General features: G+C 47.0%; 2 protein-coding genes across 2 annotated transcripts in view; both read left to right on the top strand.

The window, feature by feature from the left end:
* The first annotated feature begins 218 nt into the window (after positions 1-218).
* The window catches only part of LOC307214639 (uncharacterized protein), a 268,943-nt gene continuing 252,424 nt past the window's right edge, over positions 219-16,737 (top strand). The window contains exon 1 of the mRNA XM_079973374.1: positions 219-266. The gene's annotated coding sequence lies outside the window, so the exon portion shown is untranslated. The remainder of the gene's footprint in view (positions 267-16,737) is intronic.
* LOC307214770 (uncharacterized protein) overlaps positions 1,487-16,737 on the top strand; it is a 36,452-nt gene continuing 21,201 nt past the window's right edge. Inside the window, exons 1-5 of the mRNA XM_079973756.1 lie at positions 1,487-1,669; positions 4,052-4,540; positions 4,746-4,827; positions 5,487-5,569; positions 7,637-7,763. Coding sequence (XP_079829882.1) covers positions 4,139-4,540; positions 4,746-4,827; positions 5,487-5,569; positions 7,637-7,763 — 694 coding nt within the window. The 5' untranslated portion in view covers positions 1,487-1,669; positions 4,052-4,138. The remainder of the gene's footprint in view (positions 1,670-4,051; positions 4,541-4,745; positions 4,828-5,486; positions 5,570-7,636; positions 7,764-16,737) is intronic.

Here is a 16,737-nt window from a genome sequence, read left to right on the forward strand (position 1 = left end):
TGGGCATGGGCGGAGCCGGGGGGGCACCTGCCCCCCAAAATCCATAAGAAATAATAAGAATCTGAGAGAGGGCTGAGCGAGGGAGGGCTCGGCTTGGCAAGGGTTAAAGGGAAGTGAGCTGCCTTCCTAGAGAGGCCAGGAAGCAAGGGGGGGCCAGGTCCTCCAGAGCCAAGGCCCCTCCCTCCCAGTCCTTTCCTGCAAGGAAGGGGGGTGTTACTTTGTATCTCTCCTGCAAGGGCCGAATCGCAGCCCCCTCCTGGGATCTGGTGAGTCTCCTCTCTCTCTCTCTGGGATCTGGTGGGGGTCCCAGGGCTGCAGGAGGGGAGGAGGCCTGGGGGGCCTGATCTGCTCCTGCAGGGGGGGGATCCCACGTCAGGGAGGAGGAGAGGGTCCTGCCAGGGAGGGGCCAGGGCTGCCGCGCTCTCCTTCCTGCAGATCAGAGGATCCCAAACTCATTTGGCCCCCCGCCCCCCCCCCCGCTTCAGAAAAGATCTCCCTTCTTTACACAAAGGAGTCCCTGGGACTTTAACTCTGTGTGACGTCGCTCAGCCTCATTGCGCAACAGAGGAAACATCTGCAAATGGTTTTCCAAAGCTGGACGGGGAGGTGGACTAGCCCCCCCCCACTCAAAAAAACTCACGGGGAGGGAGGGAGGGAGGAAGTTAAGGTGGGAGAGAAAGGGCAGGAGTAAAGAGAGGGATCCCAGCCCAGAGCCTGGCTGCTGCATTGCGGACCAGTTTCCCAGTGTCTCCCAGGGCAGCTCCCCACGGAGGCCACTGCAGCAATCCCCTCGCACCCAGAGCAGGGCATCCCAGGACCACATCCTCTCTGTCCCAAAGGGATTGTTGCTGGAAAACCAGCTGAGCCAGAAATGGGCGCTGCTACTCATTGAGGCTCCAGGGCCTAAATTTCAAGGGAGGTGGGGTTGGCCAGAAACATACCTGGCCCTCAGAGCAAAGAAAAAGGGACCCCACCCCAAGGGGTCTGCCTGGAGAGTGGCAGAGAGTTCAAGTGCAAAAAAGGAGACAGAAGCAGGGGAGTGGGGGTGGGGGGGAGAACAACTCCTGAGGACCCCCGGGTGAGGACCCCCACTAGAGCTAAGCATCCATTTTTCACAAGATACAAATGACTCCCTTGTCAGTCAGTTTTGACTTCATGCATTGACTGGAAGGCAGGAGAAACCAGGCTGATTCATCTCCCAGAAATCCCTTCCGTTGCCTCCACATTTTGCATTGCAATCTTCCTTCTAGGAGGATAGAGGCTGCTTTCTTCATCTTCTCCTCTTCCTCCTCCAGATACCTCATGGTTTGGGCTGTGGTGCAGTCCAGCCCTGGTTCCAATAATAATTTTATACTCCACCCACTCTGGGTGTCTCCCAATAGAATACTAAAAACAGAATGAAACATCAAACATTTAAAACTTCCCTAACAGCTGCCTTCAGATGTCTTCTAAAAGTCAAATAGTTGTTTATTTCCGTGACATCTGATGGGAGGCTGTTCCACAGGGCGGGCACCAGTAACGAGAAGGCCCTCTTCCTGGTTCCCTGTAACCTTACTTCTCACAGGGAGGGAACTGCCAGAAGGCCCTCGGAGCTGGACCTCAGGCTGAATGATGGAGGTGGAGATGCTACTTTAGGTCTACTGAGCTGAGGCCCTTTAGGGCTTTCAAGGTCAGCACTAACACTTCGAATTGTGCTCAGAAATGTACTGGGAGCCAATGTAGGTCTTTCAGGACTGGTGTTATGTGGTCACGGTGGCCGCTCCCAGTCACTAGTCTAGCTGCCACATTCTGGGTTACGGTAGTTGTAGTTTCTGAGTCACCTTCAAAGGTAGCCCCACATAGAGCTCATGGCAAAAGTCTGAGCGGAAGATAACTAGAGCATGCACCACTCTGGCGAGACGGTCCGCGGGCAGGTAGGGTCTCAGTCTGTGTACCAGATGGAGCTGGTAGACAGCTGCCCTGGACACAGAATTGACATGCACATTCATGGACAGCTATGAGTCCAAAATGACTCCCAGGCTGCACACCTAGTCCTTCAGGGGCACAGTTGCCACATTCAAGACCAGGGAGTTCCCCACACCTGCCCACCCTCTGTCCCCCAAAAGAGTACTTCTGTCTTGTCAGGATTCAACCTCAATCTGTTAGCCCCATCCATCCATCAACTAGCCGCCTCCAGGCACTCACACAGGACCTTCACCGCCTTCACATGTTCTGATTTAATAGAGAGGTAGAGCTGGGTATCATCCACATACTGATGAACACCCAGCCCAAACCTCCCGATGATCCTTCCTAGTAGCTTCATATATATGTTAAAAAGCATCGGGGAGAGGATGGAACCCTGAGGCACCCCACAAGTGAGAGCCCAAGGGTCTGAAGATTCATCCCCCCCCCCACCACTTTCTGAACACGGCCCAGGAGGAAGGAGCGGAACCACTGTATGACAGTGCCCCCAGCTCCCAATCCCTCTAGCCGGTCCAGAAGAATGTTGTGGTTAATGGTATCAAAGGCCACTGAGAGATCCATCAGAACTAGGAAACAGCTCTCACCTTTGTCCCTAGTCCACCGGAAATCATCAAGCAGCACGACCAAGGGAATTTCAGTCCCATGGTGAGACCTGAATCCCGATTGGAAGGAATCCAAATGATCTGCATCCTCCAGGCATGCCTGGAGTTTTTCAGCAACCACCCGCTCAATCACCATGCCCAAAAACGGAAAATTTGAGACTGGGTGATAGTTGGCTATATTGGGCTGGTGGTTTAATAATTGCCTCTTTCATCGGGTCTGAGAAGGCTCCCTTACAGAGAGAAGCATTCACCACCCTGCAGAGCCCATCGCTCAGCCCTTCCCGGTTCACTTTTATGAGCCAGGATGATCAAGGAGAAAGGTGGTCAGTTTCACTTGTCCAAGCAGCCCGTCCACGTCCTTGGGGGTAACAAACTTGAATTGATCCCACACAACCTAACTAGACAGGACTCTAGCACTCTCCTGCCCTGACCCTGCTCCCACGGTGGGGTCTACCTCTTTCCAAATCTAAGTGACTTTATCTGCAAAAAACTTTGCCAAATCATAGCAGGAGATCTTAGGGTCCTTTTGATGCAGGTGGTTCCACTAAATTGCAAACCACCTAAAAGGGTCTCCTGGTGTTGTTTTCTGCAGATGCAATAGAGGCAGTGAAGAAAGCCATCGCTATCATCACTTGGTAGGCTTGACGTTGAGCTCTAACCCATATCTGGTCAGATTCAGAGTGTGTTTTCTGCCACCGACACTCTAGCCATCTCAGTGATTGTTTCATCGCCCTCAGTTCCGGGGAAAACCACGGGGCTGTCCAGGCTCCATGTATCAGAGAGGTTGCTTCGGAACCAGGCCATCGATAGCCCTGGTTAACTCCACATTCCAGGGGCCACAAGGAAATCAGCTGAAAGGCCATAAACATAGGATAAAACATCCCCTTCTCCTTTCTGGAAACCATATGGATCTATTAAGTGGTGGGGGTGGGCCATCCAAATTGGTCCCACCTCCCTGCAGAGGGGAAGGGTCACGGAGAAGTCCAGTTGCACCAGGAAGTCATCCGACCATGACACTTCTTTTGTTTTAGTTTCACTTCGTGTCAGATCACCCACATCCCTAGAGGTGAACATGCCAGGTCAAGTCCTCCATCCAAGTCGTGGTCTCATGAACCGTTGACCTGGCATTGCGTAGCAGCCCCTTCAGGTCACGTGGGTCTCCCTTGCTAAATCCAGTATCCTTCTGGTCAAGACCTGACCCAGAGGCAGGGATAGTCCTCAAACAATGACGTGGTCTGGTCTTAGTGTAACTCTTCCTCCTACCCGTGACCACTGTGATCAGGTGTCCCAGTGCATCCCCACCCCCACCCCGGGGAACCTGCCCCTGCCATTCTGTTGGATGGGGCCCACTCCCAGACAGCCCTAACCCTCTCACTTAAGGAACAAAACTATACAAACTATATAAAACTATATCAACTATACAAAAAAATAAAAATATTAACTAATAATAATAAAAACAATTCAGTAACAATGCATTTGCTTTGTAGGAATTCCTAGAGCTTCTCATTAAGACAGAACTTGGCAGAAGACCAAAGGGTTCCTTCCGATCTCACAGAGGCTCCCTCAGGGCACAGATGGATGAGCAACACTCAGCTGGCCTTGGAGCAGGAAGAGGCCATGCCAACCAAACTGGGAGCAATGGGGGATTCTGGGAAAACCCTGTGCAGAAGATCCTGGGTGAGGAGGACACCCAACGCTCAGTGGTGCAGATCCAGCAGTTCGGGAGGTTCTGCTGCCAGGAGGACAAAGGACCCCGAGAGGTTTGCAGCCGACTCTACCACCTTGATCATCAGTGGCTGAAGCCAGAAAGGCACACAAAAGCTGAGATGCTGGACCTGGTGATCTTGGAGCAGTTCCTGGCTGTCCTTCCACCAGAGATGGAGAGCTGGGTGAGGGAATGCAGAGCGGAGACCAGTTCCCAGGCGGTGGCCCTGGCCGAAGGTTTCCTCCTGAGTCAGGCAGAGGAGAGAAAGCAGGTGAGAGAGACTTTCCTCTGGATACTCGCAAGGGGCTCCAAACAGGACAGAGAACATCCCATAATGCTCTACTGTTGGCCCATTCTTTTCCTGGGAAGGCATCCATGGGATGAGATTTCACACCCTTAAACTTCTGTCCTTGTCATTCTCTTTCTAACATTTCTCACCATTCATTCTCTGTTTGGAATCGTTGTTGCTCTTTCAGAAAAGGGATCGTTTTGCAGAAAAGGACCTGGATTCCTGTGAGGCAGAGAGGCCTCCGTTGGACACCAGAGAGGGGCCACTGGGTAAGGAGGAAGGTGGTTTTTCTCCATTTGGTCTCATTCTGTTGTTTTCCCAACTAATCTGTGGGTTGTTTTCATCTTGGTTTTTTTTTGGGGGGGGGGAACAGTTGGGACCAAGGGTCCAAAGGAAGTGTCAGGGAACTGAAGACAGAAAGGGAGGAGGGCCTGGGACGAGACCTCCTTTGATCAGCAGCTGTTCGTCTTCAGAAGAGGGAGAAGACGAAGAGGGGTCAGAGGGGGGTGAATCTGAGAGGGAGGATGAACTTCCGAGGGCAAGCACCTCTCGTCATAGAGGAAGGAGGGGGGTTGGGCTTCGACGTTGGCTATGCTGGCTCCCAAAACGGAAGGAAGTTAGTCGGGACAACTACCCACCATAATCGAGTCACACTTTTGAAGTGCTGTAAATAATGTCAAGAAGAAATAAACCCTTTGTAAATATGGCTGGGTTCCCGGAGTCTTATCTCCGCTGAGTGCTCACAACTCATTTCTGACAGGAAGGGAGAAGTAGTTTTGCACAACTAACATGAAATGGGCACAAACGTCCAAATGCACTCAGCAGGTAAGTCTTTCCGAAAGGCCCATCTGTAGTTAGAGATGCCCTGTTTCACCTGTGAGAGAAGCAGGCACTCCTGGCGTCCTGATGACCTTTTTTTCTCTTGCAGGTGGCGGAAGGATGCCGGCAAGACCTCCTGATCCGCCTTTTCATGGGGGCAGAAGGGAATCAGCGGCTCTGGAACCAGATCAGGTCAGGGGAAGCTGCCTTGTGGGGACAGAGGCTGAGGGATGGAGCAATGTCATGGACTGGTTGGGCACAGAGGAATGGTGGGAGGAAGCAGCCGGGGGACCAGGAAGGGAAGATGGCTCAGAACACAATAAGTTGAGGTGGATGAAGGATGAGCTGTCAGAGGGAGAAGCCTGGGAAGAGGAGGTGTCAGAAGCTGAAGGGGCAACAGGGCTTAGTGAGCTGGGAGACTCTGTGGCAGAATGCAGTCCAGAATCAGAGGCAGAAGAGGAAGGAGGCGAGCGGAGGAGGGAGGTCAAGAGGCAGAGGTGAATCAGGAGAAGGAGGAGCCATTGGGGGCTCCCTCTCCTTCTGCCAGAAGCCACCCTCCCTGCTTGTCTCTCAGAGCCAGGAGACGTCTGACAATGGAGGAGCAAAGGCAAGCTGCACACTGGTGCACTGGTGCATCGCTTGTAAGAAACCCCAGAGAGGAGGGGACTTGGAAAGCTGTGGGGAGCCAGGGGCCTTCACATACCCTCAGGGAATGAGTTGCTGTTCTCATTCGGCCTGAAACGCAGCCAAGTCTGTGAATATCGTGTTCTTGCTGATAAAGAGTTAACTCCAGCTGTGAACTGTGGGTTCTCCTGCCCAGATAACTCTGTGACAGCTGTCAGGGAGGATTTGGAGGAGCAATGGACAGAAGAGGCAGAACAGGGGGCAGAGATCGGTCAGGGAGAGCCGGGGCTCAGGGATGCTGAAGAGCCCCTCAACCACCTAGAGGCTCAGGGAGGAAGCTGAGACTCCGGAAGGGAGGGGGCTTTCAAATCAGCACAGACAAGTGGGGAAATGAAACGTAAGGATCAAGGACGTCTTGCGCGGGAATCATAGGAAGATTGTGAATATCGTGTTCTCGCTGATAAAGAGTTAACTCCTATGAACTATGGGATTTCCTGCCCAGATAACTCTGTGACACCAGCCTTCTGAATGTCGCCAGTAGGATTCATCTGTAGTTGCAGTTTTTATGGAATCCTAGAGTTGAAAGGGACCCCAAGGGTCATCAAGTCCCACCCCCTGCATTGCTGGAGTCTCAGCTAGATCCTCCAAGACAGATGGCCATCCAGACTAGGCTTCTTGTATTTCTATATTGAACACTGAATGCTAAAATAAGCTTCTAAGCAATGGACAGATGATTACAAATAGTGTCCAGGATTCACCTAGCCAGCCCTATCTGCTGCAAAATGGAGCCTGCCCCCCCCCACTCCTCTCCCTCTCCATGCCCCCATGAACCCCTTAAATTTGGCTCCAGGGCACTGGGAGGGAACCTCCCCAGAACAACTCACGAGGAGAGGAGAAAGTAGATCCTTCCATCAGGGAAACTGGGATGTTGCGTAGGCAGAATGAATTCAAACCCACAAGGTGGAGAACCACCTATTTACAAAAAAATGACTGCTCCCAGTCACCAGTCTAGCTGCCGCATTCTGGATTAGTTGTAGTTTCCGGGTCACCTTCAAAGGTAGTCCCAGGTAGAGCGCATGGCAGTAGTCCGAGCGGGAGATAACCAGAGCATGCACCACTCTGGCGAGACAGTCTGCGGGCAGGGAGGGTCTCAGCCTGCATACCAGATGGAGCTGGGAGACAGCTGCCCTGGATACAGAATTGACCTGCTCCTCCATGGACAGCTGTGAGTCCAAATTGACAGCTGTGAGTCCAAACTGACTCCCAGGCTGTGCATCTGGTGCTTCAGGGGCACAATTACCCCATTCAGGACCAGGGAGTCCCCCACACCCACCCACCCGCCCCTGTCCCCCCAAAACAGTACTTCTGTCTTGTCGGGATTTGACCTCAATCTCTTAACCACCATCCATCCACCAACCGCCTCCAGGCACTCACACAGGACCTTTACCGCCTTTACTGGCTCTGATTTGAAAGAGAGGTAGGGCTGCGTATCATCCACATACTGATGAACACCCAGCCCAAACCCCCTGATGATCTCTCCCAGAGGCTGCATTAACAGGAAGGAAATAACAGAGCATTGTGTAGCAGGTCATATTGATCCTGTTTCAGAGGAAGACATTTCCCTTTTTCTTTTAGGGTCCAGTGTGCTTTGAAGATGTCGCTGTTCGTTTCACGGATGAGGAGTGGGCGTTGTTGGATCCTAACCAGAGAGCTCTGCATAAGGACGTCATGGAGGAGAATCGTGGGATCGTGGCCTCTCTTGGTAAGTCTCCCTGTGGGATCGTCCTATCTGCCTGGAATATCAAAAAATACCTCTATTTGACAAACCTCATATATTTTCACAGAGCTCAACAGCGCCTCCTCCAACACCTGGGAACCTAACACCCCCACAATAAACCTTGAACAGCAAGTTTTTTCTGTCAAAAACTGTTTTTTCTGTCAAAAATATTCCACCAGTTCTGCCTTTTTATACTACGATTCGGCTGGTCAGAACTGCCCAGGCATCTTAAATGTCAACATAAGAGTTGTTAGGAAAGATATGTAGTTTCTGTCAGGTTTTCTTTTTTTGTTTTTGTTGCTGTCGATCTTGGGTTGACCCCAGAGACGCCTGACATTGGGGATGGAGGGGATGCCGTGACTGGGCCAAACAAAATCCGTCCCCGAGAAGAGCCAGGCTTATTGAATCTCAGGTAGTAGTATCACTGATAGTAATAGTAATAATTTTTATTTATCCCCTGCCCATCTGGCTGGGTTGCCCCAGCTCCTCTGGGTGGCTTCCAACACATATATACACATGAAACATCAATCCCATATTAACTTTAATTGAACAACTTATTGTTGTTGTTTAGTCGTTTAGTCGTGTCCGACTCGTCATGACCCCATGGACCAGAGCACGCCAGGCACTTCTGTCTTCCACTGCCTCCCGCAGTTTGGTCAGACTCATGTTTGTAGCTTCGAGAACACTGTCCAACCATCTTGTCCTCTGTCGCCCCCTTCTCCTTCTGCCCTCCATCTTCCCCAACATCAGGGTCTTTTCCAGGGAGTCGAGTCTTCTCATGAGGTGGCCAAAGTCTTGGAGACTCAGCTTCAAGATCTGTCCTTCCAGTGAGCATTCAGGGCTGATTTCCTTCAGAATGGATATGTTTGATCTTCTTGCAGTCCATGGGACTCTCAAGAGTCTCCTCCAGCACCATAATTCAAAAGCATCCATTCTTCGGCGATCAGCCTTCTTTATGGTCCAGCTCTCACCTCCATACATCACTAATGGGAAAACCATGGCTTTAACTATACGGACCTTTGTTGGCAAGGTGATGTCTCTGCTTTTTAAGACGCTGTCTAGGTTTGCCATCGCCTTTCTCCCATGGAGCAGACGTCTTTTAATTTCGTGACTGCTGTCACCATCTGCAGTGATCACGGAGCCCAAGAAAGTAAAATCTCTCACTGCCTCCATTTCTTCCCCTTCTATTTGCCAGGAGGTGATGGGTCCAGTGGCCATGATCTTCGTTTTTTTGATGTTGAGCTTCAAACCCTATTTTGCGCTCTCCTATTTCACCCTCATTAAAAGGTTCTTTAATTCCTCCTCACTTTCTGCCATCAAGGTTGTGTCATCTGCATATCTGAGGTTGTTGATATTTCTTCCAGCGATCTTAATTCCGGCTTGGGATTCATCCAGCCCAGCCTTTCGCATGATGAATTCTGCATATAAGTTAAATAAGCAGGGAGACAATATACAGCCTTCTCGTACTCCTTTCCCAATTTTGAACCAATCAGTTGTTCCATATCCAGTTCTAACTGTAGCTTCTTATCCCACATAGAGATTTCTCAGGAGACAGATGAGGTGATCAGGCACTCCCATTTCTTTAAGAACTTGCCATAGTTTGCTGTGGTCGACACAGTCAAAGGCTTTTGCATAGTCAATGAAGCAGAAGTAGATGTCTTTCTGGAACTCTCTCGCTTTCTCCATAATCCAGCGCATGTTTGCAATTTGGTCTCTGGTTCCTCTGCCCCTTCGAAATCCAGCTTGCACTTCTGGGAGTTCTCGGTCCACATACTGCTTAAGCCTGCCTTGTAGAATTTTAAGCATAACCTTGCTAGCGTGTGAAATGAGTGCAATTGTGCGGTAGTTGGAGCATTCTTTGGCACTGCCTTTCTTTGGGATTGGGATGTAGACTGATCTTCTCCAATCCTCTGGCCACTGCTGAGTTTTCCAAATTTGCTGGCATATTGAGTGTAGCACTTTGACAGCATCATCTTTTAAAGTTTTAAATAGTTCAGCTGGAATACCATCACTTCCACTGGCCTTGTTATTAGCAGTGCTTTCTAAGGCCCATTTGACTTCACTCTCCAGGATGTCTGGCTCAAGGTCAGCAACCACACTACCTGGGATGTACAAGACATCCAATTCTTTCTGATATAGTTCCTCTGTGTATTCTTGCCACTTCTTCTTGATGTCTTCTGCTTCTGTTAGGTCCTTTCCACTTTTGTCTTTTATTATGGTAATCTTTGTACGAAATGTTCCTTTCATATCTCCAATTTTCTTGAACAGATCTCTGGTTTTCCCATTCTATTGTTTTCCTCTATTTCTTTGCATTGCTCGTTTAAGAAGGCCTTCTTGTCTCTCCTTGCTATTTTTTTGTTTGTTTAAGAAGGCCTTCTTGTCTCTCCTTGCTATTTTTTGGAAATCTGCATTCAATTTCCTGTATCTTTCACTATCTCCCTCGCATTTTGCTTGCCTTCTCTCCCCTGCTGTTTGTAAGGCCTCGTTGGACAGCCACTTTGCTTTCTTGCATTTCCTTTTCATTGGGATGGTTTTCGTTGCTGCCTCCTGTATAATGTTGCGAGCCTCCATCCATAGTTCTTCAGGCACTCTGTCCACCAAATCTAAATCCTCAAACCTGTTCCTCACTTCCACTGTGTATTCATAAGGGATTTGATTCAGATTGTACTTACCGACCCAGTGGTTTTTCCTACTTTCTTAAGTTTAAGCTCGAATTTTTCTATAAGAAGCTGATGTTCTGAGCCACAGTCGCTCCAGTTCTTGTTTTTGCTGACTATATTGAGCTTCTCCATCTTTGGCTGCAGAGAATATAATCAATCTGATTATGATGCTGCCCGGACTTCTGGGGTGGCGCCTTCGGCAATGGCTGTCTCCCTCTGAACTGGAGGGACCAGCTCCGCGCGAAACGGGTCGTATCCGCTACGGCAAAGCGGGGACCTTTTAAGAAATCACAGGTGGACGAAGCCTGTGACCATGGGACTCGGCGGGCACCTTTAGCCCCCCCCCAACCCGCAAAGGAACCCATTAACGGGCTCCGAAGCAAAGAGGGGGAGGTGGCGCGGTGCTGTGAGTCTACTGCTCTTTCCGTGGAGCGAAGCTGCATTGTCGTTGCCAGAGAGCGCTGCCTTTTTCCTGGACAATTTGGCATTTAAAGAATCACCTGTGAGTACTTAAAACTCGAACAACTGGATTTTAAATAAGGACTGGCCAGTAGAGAAGAATTGGACTCAAAATTTATTTCAATTTGGTACTGAAACGGGAAGGTCTATACAGGAAGTCAGCCTTCCGTTTCTTTGTAGTCAGAACAGAGCAAAGACAACATAAACTAGAGCTCAGAAAATTACCTTTAAAGGATTGACTTTCATAATTTAAAATTGTGGAACCCCCCTTCGGTGGCAGGAAAAGAAGGGGGATTCTTTTTGGGACTGTTTAAACCTGCAGAAGTGAGTTTAAAGTAAAGTAACTTTCCACTGTCCTGATCCTGGAGCGGAGTGCCAGGACTGACGTTTGAAGCTCATTGACCAGAGACAAATGTTTTTGACAGATAGTTAAAAGAAAAGTAACATAGGGAATCCATTGTTTCCTTTCGCATTTTAAAGGAACAAATATTGACTGAATATCTTAAAAAAGAAACTTTGTTGCTATTGTTCTTAAAAGAAAGAAGAAACAGACGTTTTCCCCCTAGAGGGAGACTGTGAAATTGTAACCAACTTCAGGAGCTTGCAGCTGTTACAGATTACAGTCGTGGGAAAGGACTTGTGACCTTGTAGGACAATGTCTCCAGAAGCGCGGTTGGGCGCTCTCTGCAAAATAAATGCCCTACTGGACCAGTTAGGACAGAAGATGGATATGGTGACTAATGTGGTTAGAAACTTTGAACAGGCAATAGGAAAGTACGCGGAGCCTACCCAGGAACTAAAACAGGAGTGTGCTACGACAGCACAGATGAGAGAAGAGGATATTGCTGAATCCTGGGTGCCAGAAATGGAGGGAGTTACGGCCCTGCAGGACTGTGGGCCTTTGGATTTGATAAATAAATTTGGAAAAAATCAGATTTGGAAAAATAAAGTTTGGTTTGGTTTGGAAATGGGGGGTTGGATTGACCCTACCACGCAGGAATATTTGGACTCTCTGAGTCTGGCGATGGCCCGTCAGATGTTTGGAGTGGTGAGGGCTCTTAATTTTGGAGGGAATCTGAAACAGGTGTTTAAACATTACATGGAGTTTTGTCCGGACTATGGAAATGGGGCTGATCTGCTGAAAAGGGTCAAAATCATTATTAAGCTGGAGTTCCCATGAGTGAAAGGAAAACATGAAGAAGAATCGCGGGGGGGTCATGGAAGAGGTTTGAGGGCCTCGGACATAAGGGCACCAGGTTAATGCGCTAGGTTAATGGGACAAAAAGGACTGACAAAATCCAGGACCAGGAGGAAGGGACGCTGGGTGAAGATTGGACTGTTCTACATTCTTTTTTTTTCTTTTGTTATTAAGACTGTTTTAAAAATAATTGATGAATGTTAGAAAAATGTTGAAATGGAATTATTTGGCTCTAGCAAAAATGTTTTAAAGAATTAGGTTAATGATATGGCTATGAGAAGTTGATAAAAATAAGATTTAAATTTTAAGTTTGAAGGCCTTCTATAAGACAAGATGAAAATAGATTAAGATAATGTAAGAAAATGTAAGGATAAAATATTGTAAAGAGGGTAAGGATTTGCTGTATTTGATTGGGTAAAGAGGAACACAAAAAGGGGAGGCGTGAGGAAGTCAAGAAAGAAAGTTAATTAAGTATGAATTTAAAAGCTGGAGTTTTTATTTTTCCTTTTGTTGGGTGGAATTTTATTTCTCTTGTATTTTGTTTTTCTGATCTGTTTTATGTGTATTTTTGATTATGTTTTGTTTTTCTTTACTTTTTTGGTTGTTATGTGTTTTTTCTTCTATAAAAGCCTAATAAATATATTTAAATAATAATAATAATACGATGCTGCCCATCTGGTGATGTCCACGTGTAGAGTCATCTCTTGTGTTGTTGGAAAAGAGTGTTTGTGATGACCAGTTTGTTCTCTTGACAGAACTCTATTAGCCTTTGCCCTGCTTCGTTTTGATCTCCAAGGCCAAACTTGCCAGTTGTTCCTTTTATCTCTTGACTCCCTACTTTAGCATTCCAATCCCCTATAATGAGAAGAACATCCTTCTTTGGTGTCACTTCTATAAGGTGTTGTAAGTCTTCATAGAATTGGTCGATTTCAGTTTCTTCAGCACCAGTGGTTGGTGCATAAACTTGGATTACTGTGATGTTAAAAGGTCTGCCTTGGATTTGTATCAAGATCATTCTATCATTTTTGAGATTACATCCCAGTACAGCTTTTGCCACTCTTTTGTTGACTATGAGGGCCACTCCATTTCTTTTACGGGTTTCTTGCCCACAGTAGTAGATGTGATGGTCATCCGAACTGAATTCGCCCATTCCCGTCCATTTTAGTTCACTGATGCCCAGGATGTCAATATTTATTCTTGCCATCTCATTTTTGCCCACTTCCAACTTGCCAAGATTCATGGTTCTTACATTCCAGGTTCCTATGCAATATTTTTCTTTACAGCATTGGACTTTCCTTTCGCTTCCAGGCATATCCGCAACTGAGCGTCCTTTCGGCTTTGGCCCAGCCGCTTCATCAGCTCTGAATCTACTTGTACTTGTCCTCCGCTCTTCCTCAGTAGCATGTTGGATGCCTTCCGACCTGAGGGGCTCATCTTCCAGCGTCATAACTTTTATATGTCTATTGTCTTTGTCCATGGAGTTTTCTTGGCAGGGATACTGGAGTGGCTTGCCGGTTCCTGCTCCAGGTGGATCACGTTTGGTCAAAACTCTCCACTATGACCTGTCCATCTTGGGTGGCCCTGCATGGCATAGCTCATACCTTCTCTGAGTTATTCAAGCCCCTTCGCCACGGCAAGGCAGTGATCCATGAATGGAATGATCCATGAACAACTTATACTAGTGGCTAAAATCATGGAAACCTTTTTTAAAAGTGTGTTTGATGGCTCATAACACCACTTTTTTGGGAAGTGATACCATAGGAAAGGGACGCGGGTGGCACTGTGGGTTAAACCACACAGCCTAGGGCTTGTCAATCAGAAGCTCGGCGGTTCGAATCCCCATGACGGGGTGAGCTCCCGCTGCTCGGTCCCTGCTCCTTCCAATCTAGCAGTTTGAAAGCACGTCAAAGTGCAAACAGATAAATAGGTACCGCTCCGGCGGGAAGGTAAACTGCGTTTCTGTGCGCTGCTCTGGTTCGCCAGAAGCAGCTTAGTCATGCTGGTCACATGACCCGGAAGCTGTCTGTGGACAAACACTGGCTCTCTTGGCCAATAAAGCGAGATGAGCGCCGCAACCCCAGAGTCGGTCACGACAGGATCTAATGGTCAGGGGTCCCTTTACCTTTGCCTTACCATAGCAAAGATAATTTAATGAATATTGCAATGCAATAACTTTTATGAAGGAGTATTTATTAGAACAGTAGTCATAAAAAAGAAATGTGAAACGCTTAGAAAAAAGGAGATATACAGAAATTCTCACCATGTCAATAAATACTGACTTCAGTAACCTTTAGCTTTAATTCCGGCCTTACAATGCCTTCCCATGGAGTGAAGCAAGTTTTTTAGTTCTGCAGCTGCAATAATGTGAAACCAAGACTGAATTATTGCCTCTATTAATTGGGCTTTATTGCTGGGTTGCTTCTGACTAACAAGTTTCTTTAGTCGGCTCCCAAGATTTTCGCTTGGGCTATTCCCAGGCCATTCCAGCAGTGGAATATGATTTCACATTCAGAACACTTCAGTTCAGGCTCAAGTATTTGATTTATGTATTTGGGGGCATTGACGTTCCCATTAATGACACAAATTCTGCCCCCACCTTTTACAACTCCAGATCATCACACTATCTGGGTGTTTCACGGTTGGTGTAATGCAAGTAGGATGTAAATCTCCCATTCTCCTCAGCACGTATTTCATGCCCTCACTACCAAGCAAGGAGATTGGGGTCTCATTGCTCCAAATAACACTGTCCCATTGTTCCGCTGTTCAGTTACCATGGGTTTTAGCCAGTTTAATCTTTTCCACCTTTGCTTGAGAGATAATGGCTTTTACCTTGGAATTCTAGCATTATACCAGTCCTTGCACTCAACTTCACCTTCCATTGCCCCATGTCATCTTGTAAACACCCAGATGATTTTCTTCTGTCACGTAGGCACAGTCTCTTCATCCTTCGATCGTCACTTGCTGTTGTGCACCTTTTCCTGCCTTTACCAGTCTGATTTTGTAGTGACTGAGTCTCCTTATACCTCTTCACAAATATAGAAAGGCCAGCTTTGGTTAAGTTTTCCTCAATCTTTCTTCTTTTTTCTTTTTAAAAAATGAATATTTATTGAATTTTATAACAAATAAAAATATCTCAATCATCATGTTATATACAATTGTTCTCCCTCCCGTCCTCAACTCTGTTACAATATGAGAACATCCCTCAACTCCGTTACAATATGAGAACATCCCTCAACTCTGTTACAATATGAGAACATCGCAGCTGCAGACAGCCAGCTTGTTGACATGATGTGATATGGCTAGCTGTGGGAAAGTAAATTCCCGGAAGTTCACAGGCTTTGGAAGTCTGTGTCCAGTGTGTAATTTGAGACCTTCCTGTTGCATTTGTTAAGGAAGTCTTTGTCACTTGCTGGATGGAAACTGAAGTGACTGGACACGTTTTCTGTAGAGCTGTAATGTCAGAAATAAACAATATGTAAATAGATTTCTGACTACTCTTCTTTCCCCTGCGAAGGGGGAGAAGTGGGTGTGCATTTTCCACGCTGGGAAATGTCACCTATATCAAGATCTCCCTGGTCTGTCTGGGAACGCAGCCAGAGGCAGATCACCGGTAAACCAGCTCCGGGAGCAGGGAGAGGGGGCAGCCTCTCCAGATGGGGCTAGTTTTCCAACAAACTCCCCCTCTACTGAGTTATTTAGTTTTATTTATTGTGTCCTGCTTTATATAAAAGTAAATTTCCTTATCATTTTGTTAAAATTTCTATTACTATAATAAAGTTGTAAATGTTTATTCAGACCCTGCCAGTGAGTCCAATCCATTTTGTTGTTTCTGCAAATAACCTGTAAATGGTTCCCAAACTCTTTCAAAATCCTTTTTGTCCTTCTCTCATAGTTTCTCTGTTAGCTTAGCCAATTCTGCATAATTCATCAGTTTTTCTTACCATTGTTCTTTTGATGGTATTTCTTCCATCTTCCAATTTTGTGCAGTCAAGATTCTTGCCGGTGTTGTAGCATACATAAATAATGTCCATTTGTCTTTTGGCAGCTCTTGATTTGAGCTTCAGGATGTTTACCAAAGCTCATTTTAAACATTTTTTTCAGTTCATTATATATCATTTCCCAATATTTTTTAATGCATTTGCATTCCCACCACATATGATAAAATGTTCCTTCCTTTTCTTTACATCTCCAGCATCCAGGGGGTTGGACTCGATGGCCCTTGTGGTCTCTTCCAACTCTATGATTCTATGATCTCTTATTTTCTTTCTTAAACATCTTTGCCATTTTCACTGGTGTGATATACCATCTATACATCATTTTCATGTAAATTTCTCTTAATAATATAAATTTTATGTCAACTTTCCACAATTTTCCCCAACTTGCAACCTGAATGTTGTGTCCCACATACTGAGCCCATTTAAACATGACTGATTTAACCTCTTCATCTTTGGTTTCCCACTCTAATAAAATGCTATATACCGTATTTTTTGCTCTATAGGACGCACTTTTCCCCCTCCAAAAATTGAGAGGAAATGTGTGTGCATCCTGTAGAGCGAATGCAGGCTGTGCGACTAAGCCCAAAGCCAGAACAGGGAGACGGAGCCAAAACAGGGAGACGGTTCTAGCTTTGGGATAGCTGCGC

This window comes from Podarcis cretensis (assembly GCF_951804945.1).
Source record: "Podarcis cretensis genome assembly, chromosome: 4".
Taxonomy (NCBI): Eukaryota; Metazoa; Chordata; class Lepidosauria; order Squamata; family Lacertidae; genus Podarcis; species Podarcis cretensis.